This window comes from Epargyreus clarus, unplaced genomic scaffold (assembly GCF_041222505.1).
Source record: "Epargyreus clarus isolate Ecla_fem2 unplaced genomic scaffold, WU_Ecla_fem_2.2 ptg000009l, whole genome shotgun sequence".
NCBI classification, from domain to species: Eukaryota; Metazoa; Arthropoda; class Insecta; order Lepidoptera; family Hesperiidae; genus Epargyreus; species Epargyreus clarus.
Genome location: NW_027332217.1, coordinates 9,644,697 through 9,663,286, shown reverse-complemented (window position 1 = coordinate 9,663,286; position 18,590 = coordinate 9,644,697). Strand labels below are relative to the sequence as shown.

Sequence of the window (18,590 nt, the reverse complement as noted above, 5' to 3'; positions counted from 1 at the left end):
ATAAGTTTCCTTTAATGACAGACCAACTATTTTTATAACAAGCCAATTATTTATTATTATGAGCAAGCTGTCAGTGTGGAACTTAGACATCACATTCCATTATCCGGAGGTGATGTAATAACATTAAGATGTCATGCATCTATCACCGGCTGGCGGGCTCGCAAAAACCCGAAACGCTTGTTTTTGTACAACACTAGATTTTACGGCGTGCTCGATCATTTTTTTCGCATGTGAGCTATAAACGACTAGACACTAGCACCGCCTCTTTAACATTTAACTGCCTCTTCCACAATAGACCCCGCCTGTATGCAAATGTGCGATCGCCTCGAGCGAGGACAGCGGGGCGAGCGGGGCCGCCGGGTCAACAGAGGCCCGACCGTATTTTTGCGCCTCGTCAAAGTAAAATTAACGCGTTAGAATTGCAAATCACTCCACGACAAAGAAATGACAAGGAGCCGCCGACGGCGTTGTGGATTTTTCTCATAACGCCCATTAATGTGTCGACAGACGCTTTGTTTTCCTTTTTCGTGCGGCGCTTCCTCAATATTACGTCCACATGAATTTAATTTTTCTATTTGTAATGGGAGGAAGATAAGCCTTAGCGTATTGTACGGCTTGCGCCGCGGCAAAAATCAACAGTGCTTTTTATTAAAGTTCCGTAATAAATTCGTGTTTACAGTAGAGTAATATTGAAATTTTCAATATAAAAAATATATTATTATTTTACAAATTGGATCTTTGCAATGAAATATAGGAATATATTTTCATTAAAATGTATTGGAACTTCAAACGTAATTTTCATTTAATTTTTTGAATAAAGTTCTCAAAAACACAGTCATTTACAGGAACATTTAAATGTCTATTTCACATTATGATATTATTAAAAATCTACACCTTTTCACTATATATATCTATTTCAGCAAATCAACGCGAATAAGATGTAAATTGTAACGAAGCAGTTACTACACACACATAAAATCACGCATAAATATATGGAATTATCTATACTACATATAATTGGTAAAGCGACAATTGATTTCAAGCTTTAGGATTACCATTCGGTCAGATAATCTGTGAGTGATGGACTAGGTAGAAAACAAAATAAATAACGCCAAAGTGGAATAGCCATTAAGGGATTATCCCTGAAAAGGGGATGAGCCCTATAGCTTTATATAGATATAAGATATTATATACCTATGCGTATTTCTTTCTATTAAACTGAGATCGCGTACATACAACAAATAACACAGAAATGTATAAAGGTCTTCCTGCCTAAAATCGAGATTACTTGAAATATTTTAATGAGACTGTAACACAATAACGTTATTTATAACTGAGCAATGATTTTACAAATGTCAAAGTTAGCTGGGATCCTGTCGAAAGCTTATTGCGTTCACTACTACAGATTGTATATAAGCAGAAATGAATCATGCTTTTTGACCTATTATATGGTTTCATGTCATTTTATCAGGATATATTCCTATACAAGGATATTTTATATCTGATAAGGTTAACAATGTTACCATGTCCTACTGGACTAGAACAACACCATACCCTTTCGTATGTGGAAACGAAAGGGAAGAAAGACCAAAAGTAGAAAAGTTAACTTAGAATATCTGTAATTGTTCTCATCTCTTCTTATATGGGCTATATGCGATAAGGTTAACTTTAAACTTACCTTTAAACGTTTGCACCTGACTGGGTGCACGAGGGTTGACCGCCTTCACGACGACTCCCGGTCCCGAGTACGTGATCTCTGTCACCGCGGTCCCGAGCCTGATGTCCAGCCCGTCAGACAGCGCCACCGGCACGCAGGAGTATCCGTTGCGTACTGAAACAAAAGATGACGTAAGTTGCCGTTCAACTATTTGCACTAAAAACCTTGATAAAGTTTTGAAGAGATGTCTAGGTGTAGGAAATTCTTGTGGTACAACTGCAGGGGTACTCACGCAAGTATTTCTGCCACAAAACAGTGTTAAGCGTTTTAAGCTATCGTTTTAAGAGTATAACGAAGTAAAGATACAGACGAGACGTTCCAGATTAACTCTCAGAGGTATAAAACGATTTGTGACCGATCCCAGATTTGAATAAAATAATAAAACAATAATTGATAAAAATATAAAACATTATTTAAAAGAAATAATGTATGTATGTATCTTAAGACTAATCCGTACCATAAAGACTACTAAATTAGAAACCGAACTAAAAATGACTTCAATACAGATACTCGTACCTACAAACATGGTTGTCAACGCAGCGCAGACGCATTTTCGAACAAGGCTCGACAAAGTCAAACTAACAACATACCACCGTTTGTATTAGCGACCCAGTACCCTAATTTGACCCAGTTCAATAATGATGGATTTCAATTCAATTATCGAGAACAAGTGATGTATTGAGGCCATTTTACCGATATCGTACATGAGCGTTCGACCAACGAATTAATTGATGCAGCAACACGAAATTGTAGGCTCTACCAATGTCATTATTTAGTTACGAGTGGTATTTATCTGTTTAATTAAAAACGGTTTATATCTATTGATACAGCGACAAAAAGTTGAAATATTTTTTGCCGTAATCAGTTCATGTATAAGATTTGTTTAAGATTTTTTGCGATAATCACAGTGTACACAATCAATCAGATTATCTGTATTACTTATCTAAATAATTAATATTTTATGTAGCGCAGATTAAAACATCGAACCTAGATCCGGAAGTTTCAATGTTATTAATTAATGATGAGAAAACTGCACCGCACATCATCAAATCCATAAATTATGTTTATTAATATAATGGTTACAAAATAATTGTGCGAAAGATAATAGGTGTATTTAAATATAAATAATAATGTCTTTAATATGTATGTATGAAATAATCTATCCTATTTTGAATGAAAGAATGGAATAAGAATAGTGAAAGATGAATGAATAAAAAAATATATTTTCACATTGATTTTAAGTCGATATAAAAAAATCACTACCGTACAGGTAACGTTCAATGAAAATAGTTTGAATACAGATATTCCAAAAGTGTCAGCTTTTTAACAATTTCCGGCGCCCGACCAACGGTTCCGCAGCTGCGCTAAATTCCGAAATTCACGCTTTGAAAACCGCAGGCGACCTAGTTCAAAATATTTCTGTAAAATAAAAGAATATTTTTGACATTACGTTTAGTAAACGTACCTACGTAAACGGGTTAGTTTTTTGTCAATAGCCACTGAAAAAGGTTTTAGGTTACAGAAACTCGAGTAAGTTTGATATTAAGTTACCCTAAAACTTTTGACTTATAATACTTTTAAGACAAAATTGACAAAATGGCTAGTAAATAAATGTTTTTATACCACAAATGAATATTTTGAAATAAGTAAAATTGACATACAAATTTAATATATATTTTTTAGCTATTTGAACAATAATATATTTTAATAAATTAATTGTAATAATGATGTTATTTTGTAACAATATAATGATAATTTGCACACCTTATAAAGGTAGAATAAGAGACGATGTAATTTATAAATTAAGATCATTTTATGTACCTTATCCTTATGCAAATAAAGAAATTGAAATTGAAATAAGATTGCAGCAAATATTTTAGAAACATAGCAATTGAGTATGAAGCTAAAAGCATTTTATGTCATATTTAACATACAACTTTTGCTTTATAAAAGAACTAGAATATATACGAAGATACAATCCAAGCAGCAAGCAAGCAGACTGCAGCAAGTTTGGCAATGTCTTACCGGTGTCCACTAAACAGTCGAAATGAGAAGTCATCTTTATAATTTATATTCATCGTACATAATAAATATACATAGGTCTATCGTCTTACTACAACACGGTCAAAGTAAATGCTATAATATTATCTTAAAAATAAAATTCTAATACTCTTATCCACAATGATCACGGACCACTCGGAAAATGAAACAATTAGATCCACAATGTCTAGTTACAACATACTATTACTAGCTTCGCGGAACGCATTCACATTATACAGAGCAATTTTAGAAAAAATATAATCATACTACTTACATTAGCCAGCAATTATTGCTATTACGAGTACGAGTATTGTTGTGCAGTACAGATGCGGCCGAAAGTGCTAGTAAAAAATAATCACTTAAGTGTATCGGTATATTGCAATATACCCCAAATAATTTAAGTAATTTAAGTATTTTTGTACTTACAAAATATCAACTGCAGAACAAAATATAGGTCTTTCATTGATCTCTACAATTTCATTATCCTTAATTTGTAAGGCAATTTATTGTACACAATCGTATCTATCGAATTTTACCATTATATGTACTTGAAAAACTCTACTGCTAATAGACAGACAACATAACAAAATATATGTGGATCTAAACACATAATTTTTTCTACTGGAATTGGTCAAATAATTTAATTTTAAGTTAGATAAGTGTTTAAAAAGTCCATTGAGACTACAGGGGCTAAAGAGCCCGTAGAATATACAAATTATACATGTTAATTGCGAATCTTTTAGCCATTGTACCAGTAGGAACTTAAAGAATATTTCTCATACCTAAATGATAAACTTTTCTTCACTATATAATAATCGTTTATTTTGTTGAATTTCCAACACAATTTGAACTTCTAAACACAAAGCGTTCTGAACTTTTCGGATGTGCCCAGCATGCTGCTTCCGGTTCTTGCATACTACGTGAAGTTACAATGCGTCGTTTAACCATGTTAGTTTTGAACTGTCGTCGAGTCGTATCATATGTTGTACTATATTAAGTAAATATATATATATACATAACAATAAAAGGAGTTAGATGTAATGAAGCTAACCTAAAATATGTATTAATGTCATACTGACACTAACTTGATAAAAAATTAACTCATTTAGGTACGCAAACAAGTACGATATTACGAATATCATTACGCATGTCTTTGTTGTAAGTACGATTGAACTGGTAAGTATACAAGTACGTGTACAAACTTTCGACTTTGAATAGATATCTTATATCTTGATATCTTATATATAGTATATATAAAATTCTCGTGTCACAACGTTAGTTACCGTACTCCTCCCAAACGACTTTACCGATTTTCACCAAATTTTATATATTATATATATGCATATTCAGTAGGTCTGAGAATCGGCCACTATCTATTTTTCATACCCCAAGTGATATAGGTTGTTCACCCCTAACATTTTTTTATTTATATGACAACACAACGTTTTCCGGGTCAGCTAGTAAGAATATAATAATCACTTTCATTTAGGAAAAGGAATCTTTTAGACCTGACGATTCGCTATAAGGTATACGAAATCTGCATATCAAGCATGGTGATTTAACCCCTTCTCATTCGGAGATGAGAACCAAGCCTAGCAGTAGATAATAGATTGTCAATGATGATCGTGAAAATATTCGTGTTTCGTCTAAACTGAGAGTATTCCTGATAATGGAACGGTTGCGATCCTATTTACGTTCCATGAGCGTCAATTGCAGATTAGGCACGTTCGGCAATTGTACGAATAGATAGATGCATTGTTTTAACGCGACGCTGTAGTTGTAGTTGCGTGCTTGTTACATGTGCCGTTTAGTGCTGTTTAGCGATATTAGCGCGGCGTGTTGCCACTAGTGCTTGTAACAAAGTTCCACGCGAATGTTGTTAAATGCCACCGCAGAATACGTGCGTAGGATTGTACTGTGCAGACGGAAATTAACAGGCTAATTAGTCGTCTCTCATCCATTCCACTGATGCACCGGCTGGTATCAGACTGTTCAAAGTGCAGATTTGTAGATAAATACTTTTGAGACTAATATGACGAACTCTAAAATAAAGTTTCACTCTTTACCGTTATAAGGAGTGTTTTTTTTTAATAAAATTAATTATTATTAAAGTGTCTATTACACATTTCATAAAATTCAACCATTATTTTTTCTGCTAATTTATTTACTAATCAATACAGTCGGTGAGGCATTTTCTTAAGGTACAATTGATATTTTTAATGAACAATGTGTATTTATTTATACTATTTATCATATTAAAAGTAGTAAACATAAAGAGATATCGTTAGGAGAGGTATAATTTTTAGCACCACAACATGAACATTGTGAAGAGGATTGTACCTATTAACTTGTCTGATCTATCGGGTTTAATTGAATAACATAAGCGAATATTCCTTTAAACCAAGTCTTTTATCTAGTCAAACACTGGGAAATGTAAAAGAAAAAATGGATCTGATAGATACTATTCTGTACAAAAAGGGAAGCGTCGAAAAGCGCAAATTGTTCAAAAGAAAATTTTGACCAATACCGATAGCTACCCTTTTTTACTTTTATTCAAATTTGTTACCTCAAAATTGGCCATAGAGAGCGTGTCTATGCCGAATATTCAGCAACCCGAACCACTGCAGTCCGCACTTATAAAGAGTTAGTTTCGAGGCTAGATGTCACCAAATATAATAGGACAATTTCATCTTTTTCTTTCATTACAATTCTACTCGTTAATGTACTAACTACTAATAAAACTATTAAATTACCAGGGGCTAAATAGTATTTCATAACATTAGTAAATATCTGTTAATAATATTGTTGTAGGTAAAACTAACTTTAAATTATGTAAAGCAACAGAATTAATATAAAACTTATTGTATTTCACCTTTCACTATAATCACACACGAGTGCGCTATTTAATAATTAATCTTATAAATATAAATATTTTTTTTTTAATAAGCGTTTATGCTAGAAAATCACGATACCAAACGTAATAAGCAATTACAATATGTTTTGTTTGACTTAAGTTACTTTTTAAATTTTGGCTCATCCAGTTCCTACTTTAATTCCAGACAAGGGTAGCGTCTGTTCTCGCATGTGAGCGCAGTCAGGGCACCTGCACCCCTCGTTGTAGGCACTTTTGAAACACCCTAGCCATTCCTGCTTTGTGACCATCCGATGAATTCTTGCTTTGTGGACTAAGCTAACGCAGGTAAGATTATGTAGATGTTTATAGGATTATATCATACAGGTTGGAATAAAATACATTCTACTGCCTAACTCGTTATATGTATAAATACGTTAATTACTATTAAACGAAACTTTACAAACCTGTTCTTTTTATTTTTTTATAAAGTTATCTTACTGTAATAAATATTATTGTATGCGATATAAGCAACACAGAAGAACAATATTTCATTTATTGACGATCAAAAAGTTTTCAAAAAAAAGGCTAGAATCCTCCCCAACTCTACTTGCATTATACTCAAGTACAAAATTTCAATAAAATTAGCCAATATTAAAATTTACAATAAGTACTGTACTTTCAGAAATTCGGGTATTTTTAAAGACACTAACGTTCGTCCGATATTCATTATAAAATTAAAAGCTGCAGTGTACGGGTTTTTTGGGTAGGCGGCACATATACACTTGGTCCTCAGCAATCATGTGTGATCAACTGCAGACAGGACCGTCCAATTTACTAAGATTTACAATCTATACTACCATTTACTATAAAGATCCATGTTACTTAATACATAACAGAATTAAATATAGGTTTATCTGAAAACTACATCTTCCATATCGCGTAGGTACAGTGTCTGTTACAAATACTTCCAGTTCTCTACCTCCACGCGCGCCGCGAGTGTCGCACGTGAGCGCGGCGCACCGGAGCGCCTGAAACTCCTCCTCGCCACTTTTGAGCCGCCGCAGCCTTCCGCCTTTGTGGACATGCACTGAATTCTTACTTCATGCACTGTAGTAGCTACATTAAAAGATTACATTTAAAAAATTGCTGTTTTACTTTTTTAAGTTACGAGTACCTTTAACCTCATCAAAAAAATCTTTACCTAGAGCGAAGTTATTATCACTCACATTAACATATCTCTTACAAATATCCTAACATGCTTTGTACGAGTAGTCAGAGCTTTATTATGAATCTCAATTCTTTGGGTTTAAGTTTTTTTGGTAGGTATTGTGACCATATTGCCATCTTCAAACGATTATTTTAATCACGTTATAATATAATTATCGATATTCGATGATCGATCATAGTCACCAAAATTATAAATAAGTACCGAAGATGGTGACTTTGTATAAATCCGTATCCATTGTTGCAAGTTGAAGCTTCATCAATTTATTAATGAAAGTTAGATCACTACTTCAGATTATAGGTAGGTATATTTAAATTTATTTATTAGTTTAACTGTTGGATAAAATTCAAGAAACGGCCATTAACGCGACTGAGGGAAAAATACGCCGCAATTTGTTACCTAAAGAACACTAAATTAAGCATAATTTGAATAATTTTACGTGACGGTGAGCACAAATAGCTGTAATTAAAGGTGTGTTTTGCGAACTTCGCTAATACTGAAATAACAAAGGACGGAGATAAACTCAATGGGAACATTAATACAAAGAGGAACTTGCTACTCCATGACTCGTATTCTTATGTTTGAGTGCCTTTTGTCTTTTACGAGTTAGTCTCACAAAAACTGCGAGTGGAATACGATTATATGCTGTTTTATCGTTTTCTTAACGAAACGACCCGTTTTACAACAAAATTCTTGCACATCGAAATGTCCATCAAAATTCTTCGCTATCCATACCAACCCAAGATGATGTATTTCTACTTTGAGAATAGTAAAAGAGAAATAGATACAAATATAACATCATGGTTTGAAATAAAATAACTTTCACGTAAATCGAATAAAATTAAATAGATCCGATCGCGCGTTAATAAAGATAAAACGGATAAACTGACACAACAAACGACGACACGACAGCCGAATGAGATATTAACAATTGAATTGATAAATATAACAATTGAGTTCCATTCACAGTCCATGCGATCGCTAATTATTCAAACAGTACGTAATTCAGCATTTCGGTATTAAAATTTTAATCATTCATTTTTCAAGCGTCAGATTTTTTGTGCAAAGGGAAACGTCAATCGCTAGAATGACGGGCACTCCCGATAGGATAGGGCGATATTCGGATTGCGAGTTATATTCAAATCATCTGCAGGTTTTGCTATTTTTATGCACTTTTTCGGATTAGTTTAGTGTAGTTTGTTTCATACTCTGTACTCTACTCAAATTTGTTACGACACCCCTTAACTCTGATACTAATTTTATTGTTATGATTTTAACAATAACCATTTATTGATGGTCAGTAAATGTAGTGTTTGTTGTTTTAGTGAGTATTAATAAGGCAATGGGTAAGGAATAAAATACATTAAGAAAATATAAGCTACACGAGAAAAACGTGTCATACTTATTACATTTATTACAACCGCAACTTTACATTTCAAATACAGAATACCTTTATAGTACATATATACAGACGTTCTAACATAATATGCCGAACCAACATTTCTTCTCGGTGTATAATTTGACCATTACTTGGACGTTATGACTGTAGCGGCGACCAAATCCGACGATTTGTCACTTAATAACAGGCGGTCTGTTTTACGAGTCGCTCCGAATTCGTAATAAATTCTCGTTTCACAAAAACGAACTAAGTCTAAAATTTTATTATTAGACTTTATTGTCAACTTTATCAAATGAGACTACATTCAAACACAAACAGAACAACGTCGTAAACTTCCCGCATTATCCGGCAATTCGAGTATTAATAGTTTCCAGTATTGTACACAAAAATTTACGATGTCATGTTTTTCAATATATTAATAAAGATACGATTAATTTATAAGCACAAAAACATCATCTACCTACCAACATTTGAATAATCCCGAGACCGATTATGAATTATTAACATGAGTTATCTTGGGTAGTCAACGAGTTAAGTGGAACGTCAATCCATATCTTAATGCGCACCATTACAACTACATCTCAACAGCGGCATTTCGATCATAATGTCATATTAATTAGTTTTCGTCACATTTTAAGATCAAAATGTCATACCCTACTGTTGATGTCAAATTGATTTGTGGCTAGTGCCAATGGTTGCTCATAGACAATAGCCGTAAGGAATCGTAAGCAGAAAACGAAATCAGACACTTTGTTACGTTTTGACAATAAAAAAAATAATATTTTTACTTCAGCAATCGAATAGACGAAGAAAACGCCACATAGAAAAATCAATTTCGGGCACATTGTTGGATGGGCGTGGTGCCAAACTGAGAAATGTTTATCACATCAAAATCAAAAGGTCGAGCTAATAGTAAAATCGTAAATATATTGAGGTAATAATATAATTAGCGTGCACGCGTTAAGCTAATCGAGTGGTACTTGACAAGGGTCGAGCGAGGTCGTGGCGTGCTCTCCGGCAGCCGAACGCCGGGAAGGGCACAAGTTGGCCCATTATTCGGACAGACGCGCTCCGACGCCTTTTAGCCCTTTGACGTGGAAAGGCCCATTAGCATTGAACGGCTTGTTGATCTCCTCCGTTAATTACTGACCTTCATTTTGACTAGCGCCACAGTTCGTGGCCGAAAATCGAACAAATGTCGTCCCATCAATTACCTTCAACATCTGTACAAATAAGAATGGATTTGGTTCCAATAAAAAAGAACAAACGATAAAACCGTGATTCAATATAAATTTTCAGACATGTTGAATTTAATCAGCGTCAACAGGGATCCCGAGGCGAAAGATATTCAAATGAAGAACGAGCTCCATTCGCGACAAGGATGAGGCTCGAAATCAAGGCAGAGCGGAATCGCCGAATAAAACTGTTGATTACGTACCGCGCAAAGTTACGCTCCGTCAATCGGAATTTTATTTACTCGTTCGTTCGAAAAACAAATATGATGGCTTTTAATTTATGAGCGAGTCCATTGGGCCCTGATCACCCGATGCTACGTGGCAGCATGAAACTGGCAGTCGTTCAAATTCGTGATACGAGTTTTATTTGGGCTCTTTATGGAAGCTCGTTTGTGCCGTGTCGACGGTACACAAGCTAATGGAGATATCGTATCTGTCATATCAAGAATATATAGTTTGACAGTTTTATTGCGATCGCATGCGATGTTCAGATAAAATCCGGCATTCAAGGGTGAGGATAAGTTTAGTCCGCGGCGAGTGGGCGTCCCCTAGTCGGCTCGGTCGCAAACCCGTCACTTATCAACCCACTTTCACTTTAACGACGTTGCAACATTGTGCATTTTAATTATGATTTCATACGCCTTGGAAGCCATATCCGTCAAAGTGCTCAGGCTTTTAGTATCCACTGTCATGTCCTTATCAAAAGGATAAAGGACACATAGCATACATTTGCAATTAGCGATCCTGATCGATCTTGACACTTATAAAAGTAATAAATCGATATTTGAAATGAAACGAAGATTCGGTTAGTATTTAAAAATTGTATAGCAGAAAAATATTTATTTATGTTATAAGAAATAAATAACCATTTTTGATATAACGTTTTGATAAAACTTAATATTAACACTCGTCTTGAGGAGGTACCCATTTCAAAAGATTTACATGACTTTCAAATCATCTTGTTAAATTTTGCTTTAAAGTTGAAATAGTAATTGCATCTGGTATTTCGAAAAAATACCTCGGGAAAGAGTTTTGTGCGGGAGTGAATAACAATAAAAGCTGGTGTAATAATAACGGTTAAGTACTTAAAAGTGAAACCTATACTCTCATACTAGGAGAGTCAGATGTGAGTATCCCTCAGATATTACTGTTGGCAGTTTTGTAGTTAATTTATATTACTTACGGAGCTTCCTATAAACCGAGTTAAAAAGAACGAAATTTATGGTGTCGTAGTCTTGCGACTGTAACTTTAGTGAAACCAAATTCACGTTAGAATAAATAAAATAACTAATGTTATTGCTAATAACACCGATAAACTTACGCATGCGACAGTGCGACTGAAACGGCAAGTTTGCGCGAGCTGGAGAGCTAGCCGTAACCCAACACACTTCTAAGCGAGCAATGCGGCGTGCTGTAATCGCTACTAAGCAAAAACTCGACTTGTGATTCCACTTGAATGCACCTTGTCCGCGGTGCACCTTCGTCAATGCACGCAAAATCGATGAGTATTTCGACGAAGCTTCGACGAATAACAAAAATAAAATATACTTATACGACTAATTATGACTGCATTAGTCGGATTTGCTTTTATTATTTTGATGAATTCTTGAAAAGCGTTTTTGTTGAGAGATTAATTTGCATTAATTCTTTAAACATCATGTCACTGTATATTAAAAAAAAATTTAACGAATAATTATTTTTTTGATATGGTAAGGCAATAGAACCCTTCGTGGTTGGGCTTCGGTGGCACCACCGGTACTCTACGCAACGTGAATTTCTCTTATAACAGAATTGTTAAATTTAAAAAAACGAAGATACTCCCGACGCATGACCACTTAATCCTCAGCGGTAACAAAACATCTATGATCAACAGACAGACTATCATAGACAGGACTGCAATCCTATCTGACGTTAATTACTCATGTCCATGGACGGCACTAATCACTACCGTCAAATAGACAGCAAACTCGTTTGCCACTTCGATGTCATAAAACTTATAGAGAACGGAAATTCCCATTTAAAATTGAATAGTCCTCCAATACTGTTCTTTTAAAATGCATATTATTTTCACGTGCAATTTGTTAGCAGTCACCATTAAGTGGCCATTTAAAAGTAGATCAGTCAGCGGCGCTCGACGCGAGCGCGCCTCTCGTTTCATCCGACGTGACACCCCTCGCAAGATATCAGATAATAAACGCACCGCACACATCTTTCGATGCCATTTATCGTGCCAAGTGGAAGTGATGATATTTAATTGCACAGTTTACTGAACAAAGAAATTGAAAGACAAATAAATATTATGTGATTTCTCTTTGCACCTGCGCGAAATAATTGTATTTATCCAGGCTCGTTGCCTCGGAACAATCAGAATGATATATCATCATGGTTCATGGAGCCTCTGTCAATATTTTTTCTTCAATACTACTATCTTTTCTACTTTACTCTACTGTATAAAGTTTGCTGCTCAAACCCCTTTTAAAAACATATGTTTTTTTTTTAGTTTTTAATAGATTAGGCCTCTACATGTACTTAAATGCACCTTAATTAGCATTATAGCAGCAGTGTTTGTCCTCCTGCTATGTGGTATGAATGGTTAAATACGCTTGACACACACACATCTGTGACCAACTCGCTCTACATTCCTCGTATATCTTGACCACACCAATCTAAGACACTAGTAGACCCTAAACCTATCTATTAAACCAATCTGTGACGGAATCTCTAATTACCATACTATTATCATTGTACAGACAACATTGTTTACTTAATTGGTTTACCTTCCACTTGACCATAAACTAATTAGCTAAATTTCTATGCCAAGTGATGCTTCCACAACGATAATAAACCAGGATAATAATTAGTTTGTGTTGAGTGGGTAAACGGCTCCGGTTACCATAAACGTAATGGTTCCTTCCATGATAACAGTAAGACCGAGTCCAATAAAATCATAAGATTATATGTAATCATGGACTTTATTTATGATGCCAGGCAAATGTGATATCTAACAGCCCATAAACAGATAGTCAGGTGACTGACGACTGTTAATTTAAAATTTGTAGCAGGCTCATAAAAGTTTACCACGCCTTACACGGTTATGGGTTGATGTGAAATCGTGGCGCATATACTCGTACATGCAGCCTGTAAACAAAGGACTCAAGGGTAGCACTAGTGCATATGTATTCGGCTGGAATAGGAATCTTCATACTTTTTATTATTATTAATAGATAATACTCGTTCATCATGATCAAATGTCTCTTCTATCACGTATTTATGATTTAAGGTAAGGTATATAAATGTAAATGTATAGGTCACTATACGAAATATGTCTATAATTTATTTTTAAGTCCAAGTATGAAAAAGGACTGTCAATTTAAATATTACCGACCAGTTATAATTCTCTGCAACTCATCTCATCTATGTATAACCGCGCATTCCTGCAATCTTCCGCTCCCGTGCTCGCAATGCACAAAAGGTAGAAACTGAAGTCTTTGAAAGATGCCGAAATCAGATCGATGTGCCATGCGAATATCATAATAAACGACAGGGCGGAATAATCGTTACAGTGAAATTTATAGTTACACCTGCATATTGTTTGAATAAAAAAATCTCTTACACTTAAACAGGTGTTATACATTTTGTAACAGTATAATTTAACATCCAGATTTTTTTCGGATCTGGAGCATGTAAAGGCGAAGACAATAATTAATAATAATTATAATTTTTTAAAACATATTATTAAAAAACGAAGCTTTAAAACAGAAACCGGCATATAGATACTTTAGAAAAAGAAGCTCTGGCATCAAAGCCCAAAATTCTAGGAGAAGTCTGGAAGTTTTTGCCGAATCAAACACGCAAAAATGTGGCATCGAGCCATAAAGCTTCCCCGTGAATCCTTGACGATCGGGTCGAAAGAGAATTTAGATGCCCAAAATACCATCGGAAAGACGAATTTACGAGGCAGGCACCTGCGTATGGTTGGGAAGAAAGGCTTCAAAGAAAACTAATAAAATAATTCAGAACAATGGCGACTTTCCAAGTATGAGGCCAAGAACCACTTCGTCTGCGTTAAGAGAGCAAGTTAGAAGGAATGCCTTAGAATGAAATAATCGACACCAGCATCGCATTCGTTACTGTGTACATTCCTGTAAATCCAGTATCATTTCGCTACCATGCCTGCGATATACAAAAGGTAGGTTGAATGGTTTGAAAGATGCCGAAATCAGATCGTTGCATCGCGCGGACGTCTCCATCGTGTGTCAGTCAGAACAAAAAGGTTTTGCCTTGTAAATCAGCGCGTCAGCCACAGGGCCGGATCGGACGGCGCTACTCGCAAGCAAATCAGATACACGCGTACTACTTGCGTGACAACGCAAATAAAGTCATGACAGTTGAGAGTAAGTCCGATTTTGTTAATATCATAATAGGGTATGTAGGACTGCATAAAAAATATTTATAAAGCAATGATTAAGCATTCTCATGCTCAGGCTTGTAAATAATAAGTGTGCTTGTATTTTTAAAATCAATTATAAATACAACTTAGTAAAAATAATCAAAAAAACAAACCAAGTTACCTAGTTACGGAATTGTAACATAGCCACACGTAAACAACATGAAAATGGGTACATTACGGCATAATTATGCTGAGTTAATGTTTACTCTATAATTAGGTCATGTTGATGTAAGTTAGCAAATAAGCTCCTAGGTAATGAGTCTTGGATATGAACCGACGTTGAGTTAGCGAGTTTGAATAACCACTAAATTTGAATAACTACTGGAAATCTATTTTAAATTTGAAAAATATGTCTTACTTTTATTCTGACTATCTGACTGAAGCAAAAAATGCTTACATAAGCATTTTTTGCTTCAGCTGGAATAGGAAGGTTTATATATATATAGGTTTATATAAGCTTACATAAGCATTTTTTGCTATATTGGTATATGTAAAGTATATGCGTCTTTTGTCAGAGATACTCGGTTATGATTTAGCGTAGTTTACGGGGTTGCAATGAGCAAAAAAACTGATTTAATGGAATGGAATAGAAACGCATGAAATATAGCGCCTCGATACGAAGCCAAGTGTATAGACGACTGGAGAGAGTGCTATCCTGATCGAGCAAAAATGTCTCTCTATTCGATTTAAGTATAATTCGTAACATAGTCGTGTTAAATGATCTTTCGGAAAATGGAATAACTATACAAAGAATGATAACGTATGATGGAACGACGTCACGTACTTTCGGTACCTAAAATTTCAGATTATTAAATACACGATATTTTTTTGTACGATGAGCATCTTCAGACCTTAATTCAGTGCTAATATATAAACTTGAGAAATATGGTATTAGAGGGAAAGCTAACGATTGGCTCAAAAGTTATTTAAACAATAGAGAGCAATGCGTTGAAATTAATAAACTTGAAAATAATAACAAAACTAAAATCAAAACAAGATCAACGTTTTTAACAAATAACTTTGGAGTCCCCCAAGGTAGTGTTTTGGGGCCATTCCTGTTTCTCATTTATATAAATGACATCACAAATGTAACAGATCATAAAACTATTTTGTTCGCAGATGACACTACAGTCATAATTAAATGCAAAAATCATAATACCTATGAAGGAGAAATAAATTTAACAATTAATAAATTATCCAATTGGCTTAAAAATAATAATTTAAAAATAAACATTAATAAAACCAAAATTATTCAATTCCAAACTTATAATAAAAGACATATTAATCTAAATATAGTTCATGACAATACTCCAATAGAAGAAGTAGAGAAAATCAAATTTCTAGGAATAATACTGGACAAAAACTGTAACTGGAGAGGTCACATTGAATATGTTTGTGATAAATTAGATAGGTTTGTGTTTGCAATAAAAAGAATACGGCTTATGGTATCGACGGAAGCAGCACTCAGTGCATACCATGGATATGTGTCTTCAGTTTTATTATACGGCCTGTTATTGTGGGAGAATTCGGTAGACATAGTTAAAGCATTTCGCATTCAGAAAAAATGCGTAAGAGCCATTTGTGGAGCTTGGCAGATGGATTCTTGTAGACCTTTATTTAAAAAGTATCGAATACTGCCCCTAGTATGCATGTATATTAGGGAGGTCTGTCTGTTTGTTAGGCAGCACCCACACTATTTTAAAATCCAATATCAATATGTAAGAAGGAATGCAGACAAAAATAAATTTAGATTAGTCATGCCAAAATCGAGACTAGAATTATATAGGAAAAATGCTTATCTTACAGCTATAAAAATATATAACAACTTACCAGACAAATACAAAGATCTGACCTTAAACATTTTTAAGAGGAAAATTACCGAATGGCTTATGCAACACTGCTTTTATGACATCAATGAATATTTTCAATGTACAGAATAAAAATGACATGTAATAACTTAATACGATATATATATATAATATTTTTTAATTTTAATTTTTATGTTTTTTTTTTCTAAATTTTACAACTTGACATGATTGCACACCATTGTAATGGTAGAATGTACGAACTTCTATTGCTGTAACTATCTTTGTGTACTACATTCTTGCAATAAATAAATTTCATTTCATTTCATTAAGTTTAGAAGGGTCATAAAACGTTGAACGAAATTTAACCAAGTAGGTATATGAAATGATATATTTCAGAGTTTCGGTTTTAATAATATAATATAAATTACATCTTTAAACGAAATTAGCACGATAGGCACGTGGTACATCGCGCGTATTAGCTATAACATTAGGTTCCCTAATCTTACTAAGCCATCTCGAGTCCCGTAGAGGGCTCGCAAATATTTGGCGTTTCTCTAGAGGAGCTTTTGTAAATTTGATTACGCACACTTCAAGCACCGAATGACATTGTAACGCTAATTTAGTCGGGCCGTAATTTAAATGAGGCATTACATGGCTCCCATTAAGTAAATGTTAAGATGTTGCCCCTTTGAAACGAGGTCGAGCGTTCCCTCCCTTGAGACTTTTATACCCCCGCTTCGCGTGCTAGACGTTTGTAAGTAAGGAACTAAGCTATTACTAGAATAATAATTACCTAAGAGTACATAACGAGAACTCGACTAAATGTAATATAAACGTGGAATAACAATCTCCGCCTTATTAACACAAAATATTGTTTTACTTGCTTTGAATGGGTTATTCAGTTAGGCACGATAATATTTTGTAATTGCGGAGAATAAATTTTATATAATGGTACATTGATATTTCAGGTCATAATTTTAGATTGACTAAATTAAACCAATTAAACGATACACACATAGTCGAATGTTGCAACAAGCTCCAACGGTTGACTGACCAAAATCTTAGAAAGATAAATACTACTAGTTTTACGAATATCTATTCATCGAGCTAGATGTCCATTGACCACTGTACGGAATTGTTTAAAAAAATCGTATAAACATATAATTGGATATATAAAGCCCTTTTTCTATAAGTCCTCCTAAAACAACCGAAGACTATAAAGTCGATAGAAAAGAAATACTGGTGTAATATAACATTTATTGGTCATAAATCGGAAATAATAAACAAAGTATATAGCTACCTCATTAAGCCTTGATTCCCGATTGGAACATTTTACGCCTCGGAATATTTACGTGTCACTATAAAACGTAAAAGACTGTACACAGCTCGTCATTTTATAGCAAGCTGTTCTATGCTTTTTAGTCCTTTTACTTTAGGCTTTCTATACTGCTAATGAGTATTTTGCGTATATTCAAGGTTGTATAGATGAAGTAAGAAAGTGGTGTTATCGATGATTTTGAAACAAAATATTATAAGCTGATAATAGTTTATTTTACACGATACACTATTACGTACATAATGTTTCAGTAGATATGTCTTTTCCACGCAAATATACAGTGACGTAAGCAATATTTTTCGCTGAAAATATTGGATTACTGCTATGAAACTGAAAATCTAGAAATCCGGAATATCGAAATCAAGGATGCCATTCTCAACTCAAATACCTACAACAATTTATACCTACTCATATAACAATGGTTGTATCGAGAATGCACCCAGTTGAATGCAGTATGTTCGAAACGTGTCAAGGCAACAAAACTGTATAAATCCAAAAACGGCATTAATATGTCATAGTTTGGTTT

General features: G+C 34.3%; 1 protein-coding gene across 1 annotated transcript in view; it reads right to left on the bottom strand.

The window, feature by feature from the left end:
* The window catches only part of Su(var)3-3 (lysine-specific histone demethylase Su(var)3-3), a 298,884-nt gene that overhangs the window by 14,055 nt on the left and 266,239 nt on the right, over window positions 1-18,590 (bottom strand). Inside the window, exon 11 of the mRNA XM_073076699.1 lies at window positions 1,679-1,831. Within this exon, the coding sequence (XP_072932800.1) occupies window positions 1,679-1,831 (153 nt within the window). The remainder of the gene's footprint in view (window positions 1-1,678; window positions 1,832-18,590) is intronic.